The sequence below is a fragment of the Mus caroli genome, unplaced genomic scaffold (assembly GCF_978045245.1).
Source record: "Mus caroli unplaced genomic scaffold, Mus_caroli_1 scaffold_2, whole genome shotgun sequence".
NCBI classification, from domain to species: Eukaryota; Metazoa; Chordata; class Mammalia; order Rodentia; family Muridae; genus Mus; species Mus caroli.
In genome coordinates this window covers 120692167-120709545 of record NW_028227257.1, presented here as the reverse complement: position 1 = coordinate 120709545, position 17379 = coordinate 120692167, and the positions used below count along the sequence as shown (strand labels likewise).

The 17379-nt window shown below is 40.7% G+C and overlaps 1 protein-coding gene across 27 annotated transcripts in view; it reads right to left on the bottom strand.

The window, feature by feature from the left end:
- The window catches only part of Baz2b (bromodomain adjacent to zinc finger domain 2B), a 390581-nt gene that overhangs the window by 86121 nt on the left and 287081 nt on the right, over window positions 1-17379 (bottom strand). For 22 of the 27 annotated variants that reach the window (XM_085834857.1, XM_085834859.1, XM_085834860.1 and 19 more), the window contains one exon: window positions 17273-17323. The exons of the other annotated variants lie outside the window; for them this stretch is intronic. In XM_085834857.1, the coding sequence (XP_085690983.1) occupies window positions 17273-17323 (51 nt within the window). The remainder of the gene's footprint in view (window positions 1-17272; window positions 17324-17379) is intronic. 27 annotated transcript variants of the gene reach the window in all.

Genomic DNA, 17379 nt, shown 5'->3' with positions numbered 1-17379 from the left:
GCAGCTTGGACCAGTGTAGTCAAATAGTGCCAAAGACAGCACAATTAATACACTTACTAAGGCCTTTCTAAATAAAGTCACAAATCCATTTGTAGTCAGCTGCAGAACAAGAAAAACAATCTTTCCTTTACTCACAGGAAATAATCAGGACACTTTCTCCTCTTACCATGAAAACAGAGTATGAAACCTTGTATTCTAGGTTCTTTAAAGAATTCACTTTGAATGGCAGGGCACACCTTTAATCCCAGGACTCAGGAGGCAGAGGCCGACTGATCTCTGTGACTGGAGGACAACATGGTCTGTGTAGTGAGTTCTAGACCAGCATGAGACCTGGCCTGAAATAAATTAATTTACTTTGCATATGAAGATGGTGATAATCGTCTGTAACTCTGTATTCAAAAGGTCAAGGCTGGAGGATTCAAAGTTCTAGGCCAGCCTTGGCTGCACAAGTTCAAACCTAGCTCCTGCTAATTAATGAAACTCTGCCTCTTGTAGATGCAGCATAATGGCAGTCAAGGGCTTGCCGCAGATTAGGATCTCCCAGGACTTCATAGGAAAAAAGCCCAGATACTCTGTGAATATTACTGGGCTTTAGTGTCCAAGAAGAGCAACGCTCCTGTATTATCTGTGGTCCACCTGTGACCCTGGATGACATTTTTATTAATTGATTAACTAATCCATGAAGTAAATTTAAGTTAAATTTAAATGGGAATACCTTTGCTTATCATTTAGCTGTCTATCAAATGTTAACTCTGATTTTCTGGTTCTTAAGAGCACAAGGGAAAAGCCTAAGGACTCCACAGACTGTTATGTTTTTAAACGAAATAATGCTAATAGTTTAAAATAAGAATATTCAAAGAGAAAAAGTATATCTTCTACAGGAATAAGTTTGGATTCAGGGAACTGCTCCAGACGGAAGCAGTAGCTCGTGACCCAGGCAAAGTCTCTGGAGGGCATTTACAAGGAAGGAGCACAAAAGTCTATAAGACAAGGGAAGAAGGAAGGAACACAGTGGCTTGGGGGAAGTGAGCTTGGGGGCTTGCTTTATTTTTTTCACTTGGTTAGTTTATTAGTTTGTTCTGTTGGCACAGGCTTTCCCTATGTAGCCCTGGTTAGCCTGGAGCATAATATATAGGCCAGGTTGGCCTCCAACTTACAGAGATCTACTTGCCTCTGCTTTTGAGAGCTGGGATTTAAGGAATGAGCGCTACACCTGACTGAAGACACGATCTTGTGTGTACATTCTAATCAGTCAACCTGGTCTTACTGGTTAATCAGAATAGAAATTTCGTGAGATTTATAAAATCGGAATTTACTTTTGAATTATTAAGGATTCTAGATATTGGCTTCGAAGTTGAGTTCAGACAAAACAGGGACAAATCCAGTTAAGTCAACGATCACCATCTCTGGTTCTAACCAACTAAGCCACTAAATCAACTAAATCAACTTCTTCACTCAGCTGTGCCAATCAAATGGTTTCTTTACAAATATGTGTGTGTGTGGGGGGGGGGTACACCCACCCACATATACGCTTCCTCCTCTACCTATGCTTCTGACAAATGAGTTAAACTCAAAATTCCAGTTGTATAGAGTATACAGTCATGTACTATTTACATATGAGTAAATATACCATATGTGTGCATATGTGTGTGCCTGAGATAGCATGTGGGTCCTACAGAACAAACTTGGTGTCATTCTCAAGCACTGTCCACTGTTTCCTTTGAGACAGACTCTCTGTCTCATTGGTCTGCAGCACACTGACTAGATAGGCTGGTGGGACAAGGCCCGGGAACCCCCGGGGCTCCACTTCCTTAGGGCTGGACAACCACACTAAGTTTCTGATTTTTCCTTTTCTACATGAGTTCTGGAGCTTCAACCCAAGTCCCTATGTTTACACGCATGTTGGTTTTGTTGACAGAGATGTTTCCCAAAGCCCATCTCTTTTCTACCTAGAAAGTAGGTAGTGTTCAATTGTACCTGCCAGCTGTATGTATGTAGCCATGGCTTAACTGAAAAAAAAAAAAAAAAAAAACAAAAAAAACCAAAAAGCAAAAAACTGTGGGACAAATTTAAGCTCCCAAATCTACACAAAATATTATGAAAAACTGAAAACACTAAAATTAGTGATAGTTAAAACCAACAGAAACAATTTTATGAGAACTAATGAATTAGCTTTAAAACATGCATAAAATGTAATTAAGCATTAATTTCTTTTTTTTTTTTTTTTGGTTTTTCGAGACAGGGTTTCTCTGTATAGCCCTGGCTGTCCTGGAACTCACTTTGTAGACCAGGCTGGCCTCGAACTCAGAAATCCGCCTGCCTCTGCCTCCCGAGTGCTGGGATTAAAGGCGTGTACCACCACGCCTGGCTTGTAATTAAGCATTAATTTCATTATTTTGAAGGAGCAAAAGAGCTAAATCTTAATCTCATGGGCAGAAACATAAAATAGCTGAATGCTTATCACTCCTGTAGCAACAATTAAAAATCAGGACCATATCTGATCACATTAAAAGATTTTTAACTATTAAAAAGTACAATAAAAAGAAGATCTGAATGTGTGATATCTTTATTGGGTCTTCTTTTCCTTCCTACAAATGCAAGTCCTCTTAAAGACTTTATCCTGTTCGTTCCCCCTTCCTACTTCCATAGCACCATGGTTTATAATCTCAGTGGGAGGGGACCGTATGCCAGGACAGGCTCCACAAGCAGGGATGGAATCTCGGTATTCCAGGGCCTCCCCATTACTGGACAGCCAGGCCACCAGAGGGCTTGACAGACTGCGACCCACTGTGGTTCTTTCCTCACACTCTCGCTTGCTCTTCGGAACCTCCGAGATGGTATGACTCTTCTCTGTGACTTGTTCTATATAATCCTATCTGCTCTTTACTATCTCCCCAAATATGTTTTTGAATATTATTATTCAATATCTATTTATATTATACCATGACTAGGATATAAAATTATGCAGGAAAAATTCATTTCTTAATTTTTACTATGTACAAAACAGTCAATGATCTCAGTACCTACTATAAGCAACAGAAAAACAGCTGTCTTTTAAAGGGCTAAACTAATCAAGCAAGAGCCATTCTTTAAATCATTAAAAATATAACATCTTCACTGAGGTTTATTTATTCACAGAAGCAAATCCAATATCTGTACTGCAACTTTTATCTTTTTACACAGCAAAAAAACTATTGTAAGGATTACCGGATGCTGCCAGGGCCATGTGGAAGCCCGTAGCTGTAATCCATCTTAAAATCTGAAGCTCTGACTCACAAGGGAATTACTTCTCTCATGCTGAGAGTGTTGTAGTGTGTGTGTGTCTGTTGTATGCGTGTCCACATGCATGTTCAACATTAACTTTTTCTCCATCACTTTCAAACATATGTTTTGAGAAAGGTTCTCTCACTGAACCTAAAACTCTACGATTTGCCTGGTGGCAAATGAACACCAGATGTGCCTGCCCTGACCTCCCCAGCACAGATTACAGCATGCCTTACCAGGCCTGTTTTTGTTAAATGTGTGCTGGAGATCACAGCTAAGGTTCTCACGATACTACACCATCTCCCAGTTCCACAATGGGAACGTTAAATTGATAACAGATAGGGACAGCATGCTGGCTCCTGTCACAGTCGACAACACAATTAAAAATGTAAATGACATTTCAAGTGAAGCTCATCCTGTATTACCAAGAGAGCAGGGCATGACACAAAACATGTCACAGAGGATCTAGGAACTCCCTGAATACAGAACGAGCTTATCTGAATATTAGGAAGTTCTAGTTTTAGAACAGTAATTTTTTTCTACATCGATATACCTAATGTTGATATATGCTCCCAAATCAATGTATCCTGATTAAAACCAAGTTTTCTTAAAGAAAATGTCCGCACACTTAGACAATTAAGGCAGTATTATTCCTTTGACTGAAGATGCTCAGACTGCATGCTGTGTGTGCAAATGTTATTTCACTTTTAGTTTTTGCTTTAACTGATGATAGGTAACCATGGATAACTTAGATAATGAAAATGTATGTACAGTGGCAATGTTAAGATTCCTAAATGATAAGCTGAATAGTTTTTAGCACAACTTTTCAACTCTATCAGGTGACACACAAGCGCCAATGTGTCAGTCATGAGGAATTATATTATAAAAGTCTTTGTTACCAAGCACTTTTGTTACTCTCAGTGAACAATAAGGTCTTTCCACCTCACTGGAAGCAAATAACGATACACAGACTGAACTAATTCCCTGAGCCTAAAGTGCCTGTGTGCAAAGTCTCCTATCACTGTGTAAAAGTCCAAAAGTCAACAGTAAACATAGCTGATATAAGAAACCAGTATGGGAAACATCTAATCTTTAAAAACGGAAACATCAAAACCCAATGAGAGCTCTCTATACAGACTGTTTTTCTGCATGCCAGAGCTGCTCTCGATCTTTCAATGCTGCACAGAGCTGCTGCTCCAGGTCTACATCTTTACACTGCCAACGTGATTTACATCACTGAGGAATCAGTCTCTGGTTTGTAATCTGCACAGCACTGCTCATCCTAGAAACTGGTGTTCATTCAGCTACATCCCATGGGTTTCTAGATCAGTAAGAAGGGAGCATATGAGTCAAAACAAACATAACTGAAATACTATCAATGGAATAATTCAATTATCAGTTAATACACTGAATTCTTACCCATTTCAATGTTTAAGTATTTGAAACTCAAAGTAAGGGAGATATAAATTTGAACTTTAATTAACAAACAACAAAAAGAATTCTTTAGTTCGTGTGGACAGAACATTTTTCCACAAATAATCTTCATTTCATTCTTGTATTCTCTTATTTGGAGCCACTGAAGCCTTATGTTTTAATATTTAGAAAGATGTATGGAATACAAGCAGATTCTAGTCATTCATTTATTTTCTTTCTTGAGACAGGAATTCATAATGTAGCACACACTAGCCTTGGACTCAGTATGTGGCTTAGACTGCCAATGTCCTGGAGCCTTTCTGCTTCAGAGTCTCAACTCAGGGATTACAACATGCATGACCAACCTAGCTTATTTTTATTTTCAAGTACTTATTCTGAGATTATTTTATAATCACAAAAACTGAAAAAGTAACAGCACGTCCCTATGTTCCTTTTCCATAGCCCCTCCTATCTTACATACAACTATAGATCAATCTTCAAAGCCAAGAAATTAACCTTAACTAGGCAAAAAATTATTGGCATTAATCCTAATCCTGTTTCCCATTACCACCATTCCTTGTCCCAAGAGTCAAGGATCCTTTATTACATTGAACTTTGTGCTTTTAGCTTTCTTCAGTCAGCTACAACTTTTGTCTTGTGCTTCAATGATGAATATAAACCAGAGACTGGGGTTCGTCTAATGCTTTGTAACAATCAGAAGAAGTTCTACCTCTCTGAGGATGACACTCAATGGCCCTCTCTCAGAGCAGGATACTCAAGGCCCATGTTTCTTTGCAGCACTGCTGATGTTAATTTTGTCACTAAGCTGCTGCCTGCCAGGATTCTCCACTGTGAAGTTAACTATTTCTCTTCAGTGTTTTTTTTTTTTTTTTTCCTTACCATAAAAACAAGTCAGTAAAATCATGGGTTGCTTTGGAAACAAAAGCTATTAATTTGTGCCACTTCAATCTAAGAGGTTAGAATAATTTCTTCTTTGTTACAAACATTTTTATTAAATCTACTGAAAGGAGTTAAAATGCTAATTTAAAACCCCACATATTTGATATACATTTAAAACATTCAAACACTGCTTTATTATTAAAAGGAAAAAATAACTGAGAATAATTTCAAAGAACGTTTTTTTCAATAAGCAAGAAAATGTTTCCCCACAATGAATAGAAACTATTATAACCAGCTTTCAAAACCACACAGAGCATACTGCTAGGGCTGCCCTCATAGCTTACTGCAGCCAGGTAGTTTAGAACAGACACTCCTGCTAGAGGCTTAAGTCAGCAAGCATGATGGCAGGGTCATGTGCCCTGGGCTACCTCTGGAGCACTAGGAAAGGATCTGCTCCATTGTCTCTGCTAGCCTCAGGCATTGTCCTTTGTCCTCACTGGACGTGCTGTGTAGGAGGGCACAGCCACTGCAGAGAGGGGGCTACTCACTGACTTCCTGTTAACTCACAGACAACTGTTAGAGCCCATCTCCAAGTAAGAGAACACACTGAAGCACTGCAATTTGGGCTCCACACATCTTTTTTCTTTGTAACAAGAAGATGCACTCTAACTCTAATACTGGGTTAGTTACCAATAATCACTTAACTGATTTGGACATTCTATTTTTCTTCAGTAACTTACTACTAAAGTCTCCAACAAAAACTACAAAGTTCTACTAGTAAAAGGTAAAATAACATTCCAGACATGCTTAGGTCCTTGAGTTCAACCTCCCATGAAATATTCCTCACATAAGAAAAGGTAGACAGAGACTAAGCAGACAGTTCAGAGAGTAACCGTACTTGCTGGGCAAGCCTGACGAGCTGAGTCAAATAACTAAAGCCCATGAAGCCAACAGAACAGGTGTGCATCTGCAATCCCAGCATGCCTCACCTGCTGTGCCCTGGGAGCCAGTGGAAATGAGTAGAAGGCGAGACCTGACGCCCAGCACGTATAAGGACATGTGGTAGCACACAATAAGGAAATGAATAATAATGTTTAAAATTAGAGAAAAGACAGCTGGACAATGGAAAGCCTTAAATCAAGACTCACAGGAGTCCTCAAAATTCGTACAGCAACTGCCGAGAAAAGTATTCCCACGTTAACCGTCAGTGTGATGGAGGCAGCGGAACCCTGCTTGTGTCTACTATACATCTAGGAAGACTGCTCGCATCCCTTACTGACCCTCTAGTGCTGGTAAACTTGAAACCTGGCTGTCTTTCAGTTATGTCTGAACTCGGTCTCAGGTTGGTTTTTAAACATTGCCTCTTCAGTATGTCAAATGGGTTTTTTTTTTTTTTATATTTACAAAAGAGCACTTTATTCATATGTATTAAACAATGTTAAACTAAAAAAGTTACACTCCATCTTGATGATAATGGACTAAACCTCAGAACCTTGTAAGCCTGCCCAGTTAAATATTGCCCTTTATAAAAGTTGCTTTGGTCATGGTGTCTGTTCACAGCAATGGAAACCCTAACTGAGATACCCCAGATGCGTACTCTCTAGGACACTGGTTTTATTTTGGGATAGGCCATAGCACCCGACACTCTGAAGTACTGTCTAATATGGCATCAGTGCACTGACGCTGACATGTCCTCCAATAGGCAGCACCTAAGCGTGTCACTTCTGTTATGCACTCCTTGGACTGTCAAGTAAAATATATGCATAATCTATAGACTCTGCCTTGTGTCAGCTGCTGAGTTGCCCCTGAGATTAAGCCTGGCAAATACAGCCTTGCCTAAGCAGTAAGAAAGAATAAAGGGTCACGGGAAGCAAGATACAGGGATTCTAAATAAAATATTAAGAGTATTCCTTTTATTATCTGAAAGTTGATGTTATAAATACTTCTAGTAAGTCTAAATATATACTCTGTATGAATTATGCTAAATATAAATTTAAAAATTTAATTTTAAAATTCAAATAATGCTAGCAGGATGACTTTTTTGGATGCTTTTGACCCTAAAACAGCACTGACCTCTCTCCTCTTTCTCCTCTTCACTGAACTAGGCAACAGACTGCTTATCACTTCAGTGAGGTCACTGATCAATTTGTACCAGACCTGGGGGTTAGTTACTGACCTTTGATTCAGCTTCATGAAGCCATTCAGTTCGTCAGTGCTGCTCGTGAACTTAACAAGTAGGACTCCCTGGATGGTGCCCAGGCTCTTACAGGTACTAGATGTATCTCAGGAATTTGCTGCAGATGATCTGATTCTGAATTACTGATTGATTGATTGATTGATTGATTGATTGATATCTCCTTCCCAGTTCTTCAAAATATCTGAGAAGAAAGGCCCTCTTTCTGCTACATCTGGGAGAGTTGCATCAAAAATATCCCTTTAGATTTTCTATTTCTTTAAAGCATAAGGCCCGGAGAGAAAGAAGAACCCAAACTGATGGAGACCTGAAAAGCCAAAACGTGGCTTAGAGGATTCATTGTCTTAGAATGCTGGAGGGAAGAAGGTGCAGGAATCAGCAGCTTCCATATTAAAAGGACAAGGCCCAAAGGACTAGCTAACAGCCCATGATGATCTGAGCACCTTACTGCTCCACAAGGTGCAGCCCCACTATGAGCTGCCCCACAATGCACTGCACCTCCGTCTGCAGCTCCTCACAACTAAGGAGTTCACATGGATGTTTTTGAGAGGTGACAGGCAGGCTGACAGCTGACAGGATGGCATTCTGCTGCTGCAGCTAGGACCTCTGAGGATGACAGAGCCACAGTGCCCCTGTGGCACGCCTGTAGGAGCCTTGAAGAGCACTGTACACTGTGCTCCCGGAGCTGCAATGTTTACCTCCCTTTTGCCTTTGTAAAATGCCACATCCTCCTCCACAGGGCACACTGAGCATGTGTTTCTGATTAGGGACAAATGAAACAGGGATGTCTTGAGTGCCTTGAGTCTTTAGTAATGAGGGAAGCCTTTTACAGCTTCTGCAAGTGACCAGAAAGCGAGGAATGAATCTGCTTTAAAAGAAAGAAAACAAGGAAACCACCCCCCACCCCCACCCCCCCAAAAAAACCGTATGTGGTTGGTCAATTCATTTCTCTATAATCCCTTGCACTTTTGCTGCTTACTTTTCATCTCAAATTTACAAAGTCATTTGAAATTACCAAAACAGTACCACAGCACAGCACAGCACAGCAAATGTGTAGCTCCTCCCCCACTGAAATGTTTGATTTCCATGCTTATGTTGCATCTTTAGAAACCCGAGGCTTTTCCGGATATCTGCTTCTCCTGGCCCATAATTCAAGCTGAGATGGTCAGTACAATGAAACCAAAGTAAGAGAACACTGCTCTGCTCCTTTCTTAGACCTTTCGTGCTGCACATCAAATCTGCATCCATCACTCCATGGTTAACCTGCCTGTCAGATCCACAACACTGACAGCTCTGTGATCCTTCATGATTCCACTTAGCCACGTAACAAGTTTTACAGTTTTGCCTGTGAGCCTAGCCTTGAACAGCTGAGCCATGGCTCCAGCCCTAGCAATGGCACACAGTTTTATCCGCACAGAAGCCTGAGGGTGGATGTGAAGCAGTCCTACCATGAACCTGGTATTTAGTGTCTTCTAGGCGTTCTTCACACTCAAGGGTATCTGCCAGGACATCCTATGCATCCTTATCCTGGACTGTAAGAGATGGTGGAAAGAGCCAGAAAATTACTAATCATCTAATTTTCAAATCCTATTCCTGCAAATTTTCACTCTCCTTCTCCTTCCTTCAATGATAGTTCCCTTATGCATTGGTTTTTTTGTCAGGTTTTAACCGAACACACTCTGTAGAAGAAAACAGATATAGTCCTTGCTCTTTAGACATAGGAAAAGGATGAATAAAACAAAATCAAATGTATAATTAGACATTGTGAAGAGTGCTGTGGAGGAAATGGATAGGTTCAGGGGTAGATAATAGGAGAGCAATGACCTAGCCATTATGATCAGTGGAGTCATCTATAATTAAGGTCAGTGCTAGTCAACATTCTTCAGAGATGTGGGACCTGAAGGAATCACTGATTATGAAGAATCAGCAAATATAATGATGGTGGCCCACCAGGAAAGCTACTGATAGAAATGCTAGAGCTGGAGAGTTGGCGGTAAGCGCGCGCTCTCTCTCTCTCTCTCTGTCGCTCTTTCGGAACTGAATAATGCTCACCAACACTAGGGAGGGCACTGTGCTCTTCTCAACCCATAGATTCAAATGCTAAGACTAATTTATGGACACATTCAAAAATACTGTTTACTTCAAGACCTCCTGCATCCCCAGCCAAGTGGACACAAAGTTAACCTCCACACCCAAGAGCAAGAATGAGAATCAGACAGACATAGGAAGAATTTTCAGACAAAATGGAGGGCATACTTCAGATACTGATCTAGAAAAGAAAGCTTTATACTTGAAGAAGTCAACGGTCAGGAGGCTGAAATATAATAGATCAGAAGGAACAGAGCACCAGACAAGGAAGAAGAAAGAGGGAAGGTTGGTAAAGGGCGGTGTGTGGCCTCATGGATTACACAGGTTGAAATATTCAAAACATCTCATTCGACCTGGCTATGTGAAAGGCTAATCTGATGACTCCCAGGTCTCAAAAGCTCTTGGGAAAGATGTCTCGGGAGAAGGAGCTGTGTTTGCACACTAATGTGCAGCTTCTTTCCAGGCTTTTGGATCTACACCCTCTGATGTCTCCATCGCATGGACATGCCATGTCTGGAGTGTGGGACCTCAGGTTAAAATACAAATTGAGAAGGTCTTTTCTTTTGAGGTAACAACTTTGGAAGAGGGTTGAAACAGCCACAGTAATCCTACACAAAATGGCAATTGTTTCTAATTTATAAAAAAGGAAAAAGAAAAAGACTGGCCAGGCCTGGTAGTCACTCCTCTAATCCTAGCACTTGGAACTAGAAGTGGAAAGATTCTGAGTTCAAGGAAAGATTCTAAGTCCACTACACAGCAGGTCTCAAGGCCACCCTGTAATAAATGAAAACCAACTTGGGGCTGGGGATCCAGCTCCATCAGTAAAGTGCTTACATGAAGACCTAGTGCCTATGTAAAAAGCTAGGTGTAGGGCTGGGTGCCTGGGAAGGGAGAGGAAGATTGACCCCAGGCGGCTGGCTGACCAGCCAGCTCAATCAACATTGCAAGGCCCAGGTCCTAGTGAGAAAGCATCCTGCCTCAAATGACAAAGTAGAAAGGAATGTCACCTAGGGAGACTCCCAACTTTTCACTTGTAAGGTTCACGCGCGCGCGCGCACACACACACACACACACACACCACACACACCACACACACAACCAATCTGAAGATTCTGAAAATCATCTGAAGTGAGATCAAAGCCAACGGAGAGCATCTGTAAAAGCAAGAATGTGCACTGGAGGCTTCCCATCCAATACTGCTGCATATGTCTCCCAGCCTAGTGCTACAGAAAACAGGGGAACCAGACAACAGCCAGCCTAGCTATATGGCATCGAAGATAGAATTCATAGTTAATAAACACTTAAAAATCAGATGGGGTAAAAAGAAAAATACTAGTGATTAATAACCACAAACAGAACAAAACCCAACCAAATTTAGAGTCTGAGGGATCCAAATGCCTAACTGTCAGTAAGCTACACAAACAGAAGAGGAGCTGGCAGAGAACATACAGAAACCAACTCTTGAAAATCAAAGTCATAGCCAGCAGCTCTGTTGACGGGATCCTGCTTTGTTATATATGCTGCTAAGGTTGGCTCCGGAAGAGAGTAGCGTCTGACAGGCCATACCACAGAGTCCAAAGCAGGAAGAGCAGCTGACATCCACGGGTAATCGTAAAGCAAGGAGTGCACAGACAAGATGCTCATTCCGTGGCTCTAAACACTTTCAAATGCACAGAGAGCGACAGGAGCTTCTCTAAAAATACCAGCAGCAGGTGTGGCATCAATAGTTTCTGATCACTATAAGCGGGTAACGATTTTTAAAATGCCCATGTTAAATTGCTCACTTCTATAAAAACCTGACAGTTAAAGGGGAATAATCAAAGAATAAGAAAATAACAATATTTTAAAATGCACAGCTTGCAGTAATGGTCATACTATAAACGATAATGTATAGCATTAAATACATATTTAACAGGACAGAGGTCCAAAATAAATGATTAATTCTTTTACTTTAAAAAAACGGTGAAAGCAGGCAGTAGTGGTGCATGCCTTAAATCTTAGCATTTGGGAGGCAGAAGCAGGCAGGTCTCTTGAGTTTGAGGCTGGTCTGGTCTACCGAGTTCCCGGACAGCCAGGACGACACAGAGAAACCCTATGTCAAAATCAAAACAACAATGACAAAAACAGAACAAAACAAACACAATGGCAGGAGAAAAGAAAAGGAAATCATACCAATAAAGACAAATAATAAAGATAAGAGATTACTGAAACAGACAAAAAGAAGGCGTAAGAAAATTCAATCAGATTCACAGCTCATTCATTAAAAAAAAAAAAAAAAAAAAAAAACCACTGAAATCAGCTAAGCTCTACAAAAGGCACACATTCTGGATGTTAACAATGAAACAGTACAAACAGGGCTCATGAATTCATCAACACATAAATCCCTTCAAAGACACCAATCAAACCTCACTTAAATGAAAAGATAGATAACCCGTGTTGTTTGCATCTGTTCTCCTAGGGATGAAACCAGGACATCCAGAAAGCAGGAGCAGGACGAACCCAAGAGCCATGACTGCTGTACAGAGTAAAGCTGTGACTTAGCATCTGATGATAAAAGTTTACAACACACACACACACACACACACACACACACACACACACACACACCCCTACCTCAAGGCTTACAAGACTTCACTGCTCAATTATTGCAAACATTTAGAAAAGTAAACACAACTATATCCTCTTCCAAAACACAGTAAGGATGAGGACTCAGCCAAATAATTTGCAACAGAGAATGACAGGGGAAAAAAAAAATGAACCAGTAATCCTGGTAGTTTGCCTAATAGAACTTCAACAATGTTTTAAGAAAACAATACAGCATAATTAATTGGAATTTGATCCCTGAAGGCTACAAAGGTTTATCATATAAAAAAATTAGTCAATTACTTCACCTTATTAGCAAGATAGAAATCAAAGGCTGTGTCAGCATTTCAATAGACGTAACCATGTGACAAAATCAATACTAAATTAAATAAAACCTCAAAAGTCAATGATGTTTGTTATTATCAGTTCTATTCAATTTTGTGCCAAACAGCAAAAGCTCATGACGCAAAGTAAAGAAACAAACATTACACAGGTTGGAAGGCAAGACAGCGCTAGCACGAATCCAGATGTATTAAGAAAAGATAGGAGTGACAAGTGCGTACATGGAATGCGCTCAATCTCACCATTCTCCAGAGATGTACATACTAAAGCCAGCACCAAGTGACCCACAGCTGGAATGACAGCACGCATGTGACTTATATGGGCTGAGCATATACTTCTTTGTATATCTCAAGTGTATATGTAATAATTAAACCCATGAGTGTGAATGAGATATAAGGCGACACATGAGAAGGGTAGGAGGGAGGAAAGGGAAGACAATGGAATTCTATCTAATTTCAAAAAAACAAAAGAATTAAAAACCAAAACCAAAGCCAGATAGATGTCATAATTAATACACCAGCTGGAATGGCACACTAAGCACCCTGACTATGGGGGGTCAACTCTTACACAGTGCTTGTAGAGGATAAATGTTACAGCCACTTTAGAAAGACACTTGCCAAATTTCAAAGTAGGCATATACTTAGAATATTCTCTAGCACTCCCCAACCTAGGTTTTTACCCAAGAGAAATAAAACCATGTGCAAACACAAGGGCTTGTAACTGGAACACTCGTGATTGCCTCAAGCTAAAACACTGCCACGCCTGTCACAGGTGAATGATTACACAAGTTCTGGCATGGTCATAAAACAAAGTAGTACTAGTAAGATAAAAGAGTGAGCTGCTATATAAATAATCATATAAACGTTTTAAAAGAATTATGAAAGACACAAGCCACAAAAGCATACATGACTTCATTTACATAAAAGTCCAGAAACAGTAAACAGTAGCAGAAAGCAGGGCCCCGCCCGCCAGGGTGGAGATGGAAGATCAAACACTGAAGGGAGGGTCTAACCTGGGGCTGCATGAGAACACACAGGCTTTCTCTTTGGGCTGACTCACAGTTTCATTCATTTCAAAGCCCAAAGATGAACTGCAGAGGATAAACTAAATTTGTCTGCTTATCATGTTCCAGTGTTAATAGACTGTAAGGTCTCAGAATTCTGCTTTTTAACACAGTGAGAAAACTAACACAGAGCAAGAATTTACAGTCCTAAATGTCCAAATCATCTCTGAACACTCTAAAGTCCTTGTAGAGTTTTATAAAAATTAATTCTTTAAAGTTCTTCTGTACAATGTATTTTGGCTATATTAACTTCCCGCCAGCAATTTGTCCCAGATCCACCCAACTCCCTAGCTGTCCACATAGTTTAAAACCCAACTGTAAACAAATACTTGAGGTTATTACTGCAGGTAAACTATACCTAAGAAAGCAACAGAAGTGAGAGGTCTTGTTTAACTGCCTTCATGGCTAGTGAGAGGACTAAATTGCACAGTGACTAAGCAAGGAGGCGACAGTCAGGAGGAACTGCACAGACACAGGAGGGAGGTCTTGGTGCCATGTACTGAAGTGACAGAGGGCCAGGAAGAAGATACCACCTGGAACTTTATTGTGAAGGTAGAACCACTGGGGTTAATATGTGGGCGTGGAGGAAAGTCACTGGACTTCCGGAGAAACTGTGGTTCTTCTGTGTAAATGAATGGGGAAGAATGTAAGAGAAACTGGTTTGGTAGAAAATGAAAACTGTTAGTTTGAGTTTGCTGCAGTTGAAATGTGTGTATATAAAGCATTTGTACAAAATGTACAGTTAGGATCTGAAAATGTTCCGACAGTTTTCATTCAGGTACACTTAAACAAAGAGCCTAGAGATAAAAGACCTCAGACCCAAGACCTAAAAAAATTCAGTAAAGAAACTAAACCCAAATCAAAAGAAAACAAATAAAAACTGAAGAAGCTGGAGAAATAGCAAAAAACTAAGAGTGATGTTATGAAGCCCAAGCAAAGATTGGTCAGTGGTCAGCTGCTAGAAGATCAAGGAAGGAAGATCTGTGCTGGGAGTCTGTGCTGGGACCTGGACCACACGGAAGGCTAGGGAACAGAACACAGAGCGCTGTCTCTCTGAGAAAACAGGATGCAGGAACTTTAGCAGAAAATAAAGTAAGGGCCAAGTAGTGGCCAGGAAAAGACGGGCTGGGAAGATACTGGTTATTAAGTATGTGATGTAGGAGGCCTTTACACTCATGGACATGATCAGAGATGACACTGCAGACAAAGATGAAGTTCTTGAGAAGCCCTCAATAATCTTTGTACAGGAAACCACAAGTATTTGTCTCCTAGAAGACTGAAAAAGCTGTGTCTTTGAGTTCGGCACTTACTGCATTTCATTTCTTACACAACGAGCACAAGGGAAATGTCTAAGTACATGTAGGCTTGCTTCTCTTCTCCCTCCCTCTCACTTCCTCCGCTCCTCTTCCGCCTCACCTTTCTTCTCATTTCCGCACTGGGATTGAACTCTAAGTGAGTACTCCACCCATGAAATACATTATTGGGCCTTTCTAATTCTGACAGTTGTCAAGATGTCTGGGCTGTCCTCCTTGAACTTACTATGCACCACAAGCAAGCCTCCTGTTTGTAATCTTTTTGTCTCAAACTCCTGGCCCAGGCAATTATTTATTTAGGAAAGGGCTGGAGGAACAGTTAGAGTCAACTGGACTGCAGATAAGGTGGGACAATCATGAGACTAGCAGTTGTGAAAGTGGCTTGAATTGAATCAGAGGTAAATTCCTTAACAAGTCAATTGGGCAGCAATATTCTGAAGTCAGTCATGGGAACCAGGAGCTGGTTACTCAATAGTTTTCAAAGTACCTGATTGATTATTTTGATTAAATCTCAGTCTACTTTGACTGTTCTTAGTGATTTGTGTTATCTTTATCAGACTTGACACATATTATAACCAAAGCTCAACAGGTGAGAAGTCTAAAACCCCAAGCCTGTGTTCAGTCAGTCTCACTGGCCTGATACCTAACAAGTATACTTTTCTAAGTAGTAGAAATAAAAAGGTTGGTGTTCCGTCCAAACTCATATGTCAAAACCACAATGAGACATCGAACTGTCGTGAGGTAGGGACTCGGGAACAAAGTTGGGAGAGCTGACTCCTCATTAATAAACTAGTGCTTTTAAAAAAAGTGTTCTGCAGCTATTGACCCCCAAATTCTAATGTTCACAGGACTCAAGAAACAAAGGGAATTTACAGGGTTCAAGGTTCTCCTGAGACTTAAGGATTCATAAAACTCCTCGGGAAGATAATGAAAGCAGCCATGTTTGGGAGGATAGACTCTTCAGCGCTCGGAGCTGCCAACAAGTTGTGCACAAAGGATGCAGCTTTCAAGAATTACCATCATACTAGTGTGGGACTTTGATGATGCAGGAGCTACTGATCAGCCATGTTCCTATGGTAACGCTTCACCCACACTCCTACCAGCAACTCAAATATGTCCCGTTGGGCTAAAGATGGGTGGCACTGTTTTTTTTTTCTTTTATTAAGGCATTTTTATTAGATATTTTCTTCATTTACATTTCAAAAGCTATCCTCAAAACCTCCCCCAGCCCTGCTCCCCAACCAACTCCCACTTCCTGGCCCTGGCGTTCCCTGTAATGGGGCATATGATCTTCGAAATACCAAGGGCCTCTCCTCCCATTGATGGCCGACTAGGCCATCCTCTGCTACATATGCAGCTAGAGACACGAGCTCTGGGTGGTACTGATTAGATCATATTGTTGTTCCTCCTATAAGGTTGCAGACCCCTTTAGCTCCTTGGGTACTTTCTCTAGCTCCTCCATTGGGGGCCCTGTGATCCCTCCAATAGCTGACTGGGAGCATCCACTTCTGTAGTTGCCAGGCATTGGTATAGCCTCACAAGAGACAGCTATGTCAGGGTGAAAGGTCGAGAACTACAACCTTCTTACTTTTCTTGAGGGCCTGAACCTTATTCCACTGGAAAAGCTATACTGACTTGCTTTTGATTTTTTTCTACTTTGAGGAAGGACACATGAAGAATGTGAAAATCTCTAAGTAAAAAGCTTTCAATGCTGTCGGTTAGATACACTTTGCTCCCTAAAATTCCATGTGTTGAAAGTTCAGTACTCAATATGTTAAAAAGAGGCGCATCTCTTAAGATGTAGGAACTAACAGAAACTATTAGGTCACCATCAGAAGTGATTAACTAGTTCTCCAGAACAGGTTAGATTTTGTGGACTGTGATAACAATGCCATACCGTGTTTGGTACATTCTCCAAATGACTATTTCCTTGTCTACTTCCCTTCCATGTTTGTTGTAAGTGAGGGGGCATTCACCAGATAGTACCATAATGTTTAGAATATTAATCATTAGAATGAAATGTCATGTAAGTCTCTTTGCATGGAAAATACTTGATAAAATATTGAGCCAGTATCATGTAATAGTAACCCCGGAACAGACTTAGACACTTACCAGACACTGAGTCAGGTGATACCTTGATCTTGGACTTCCCAGCTTCAAGTACTGTAAACACAAATTTTTAATGCATATAAATTACCAACTATGTGGTGTTTTGTTAT